This window comes from Chaetura pelagica, unplaced genomic scaffold, assembly GCF_000747805.2.
Source record: "Chaetura pelagica isolate M959 unplaced genomic scaffold, ChaPel_1.0 scaffold157, whole genome shotgun sequence".
Classification (NCBI taxonomy): Eukaryota; Metazoa; Chordata; class Aves; order Apodiformes; family Apodidae; genus Chaetura; species Chaetura pelagica.
Window position 1 is genome coordinate 15,989 of NW_009953794.1, and position 387 is coordinate 16,375.

Genomic DNA, 387 nt, shown 5'->3' on the forward strand with positions numbered 1-387 from the left:
AGTCCTTCCCTGATCCCTCAGGATCCCTCCCAGTCCTTCCCTGACCCTTCAGGATCCCTCCCAGCCCTTCCCTGATCCCTCTGGTTCCCTCCCAGTCCTTCCCTGACCCCTCAGGATCCCTCAGGATCCCTCCCAGCCCTTCCCCGCTCCCCCAGGATCCCCCAGGATCCCTCAGGATCCCCTGACGTGCCCCCTGTGCCCGCAGAGTGACTCGGTGTTCCAGGAGCTGGGGCAGCTCCAGGCCCGCCCTGCCCACCTGGGGGTTTTCCTGCGCTACCTCCTGTCCCAGGCGGATCCCAGCGCCCTGGTAGGAGCCCGGACCCCCGGGGGGGAGGGCACCCCAAAACCGGGGGGGGGGAGGGGCCTGGAGGGGGTGCTGAGCCCCCG

The 387-nt window shown here is 69.8% G+C and overlaps 1 protein-coding gene across 1 annotated transcript in view; it reads left to right on the forward strand.

Moving 5' to 3' along the window:
* LOC104391755 (rho guanine nucleotide exchange factor 11-like) overlaps positions 1-387 on the forward strand; it is a gene marked incomplete at both ends in the record, with an annotated part of 41,179 nt that overhangs the window by 9,069 nt on the left and 31,723 nt on the right. Inside the window, 1 exon segment of the mRNA XM_010001085.1 lies at positions 206-307. Coding sequence (XP_009999387.1) covers positions 206-307 — 102 coding nt within the window.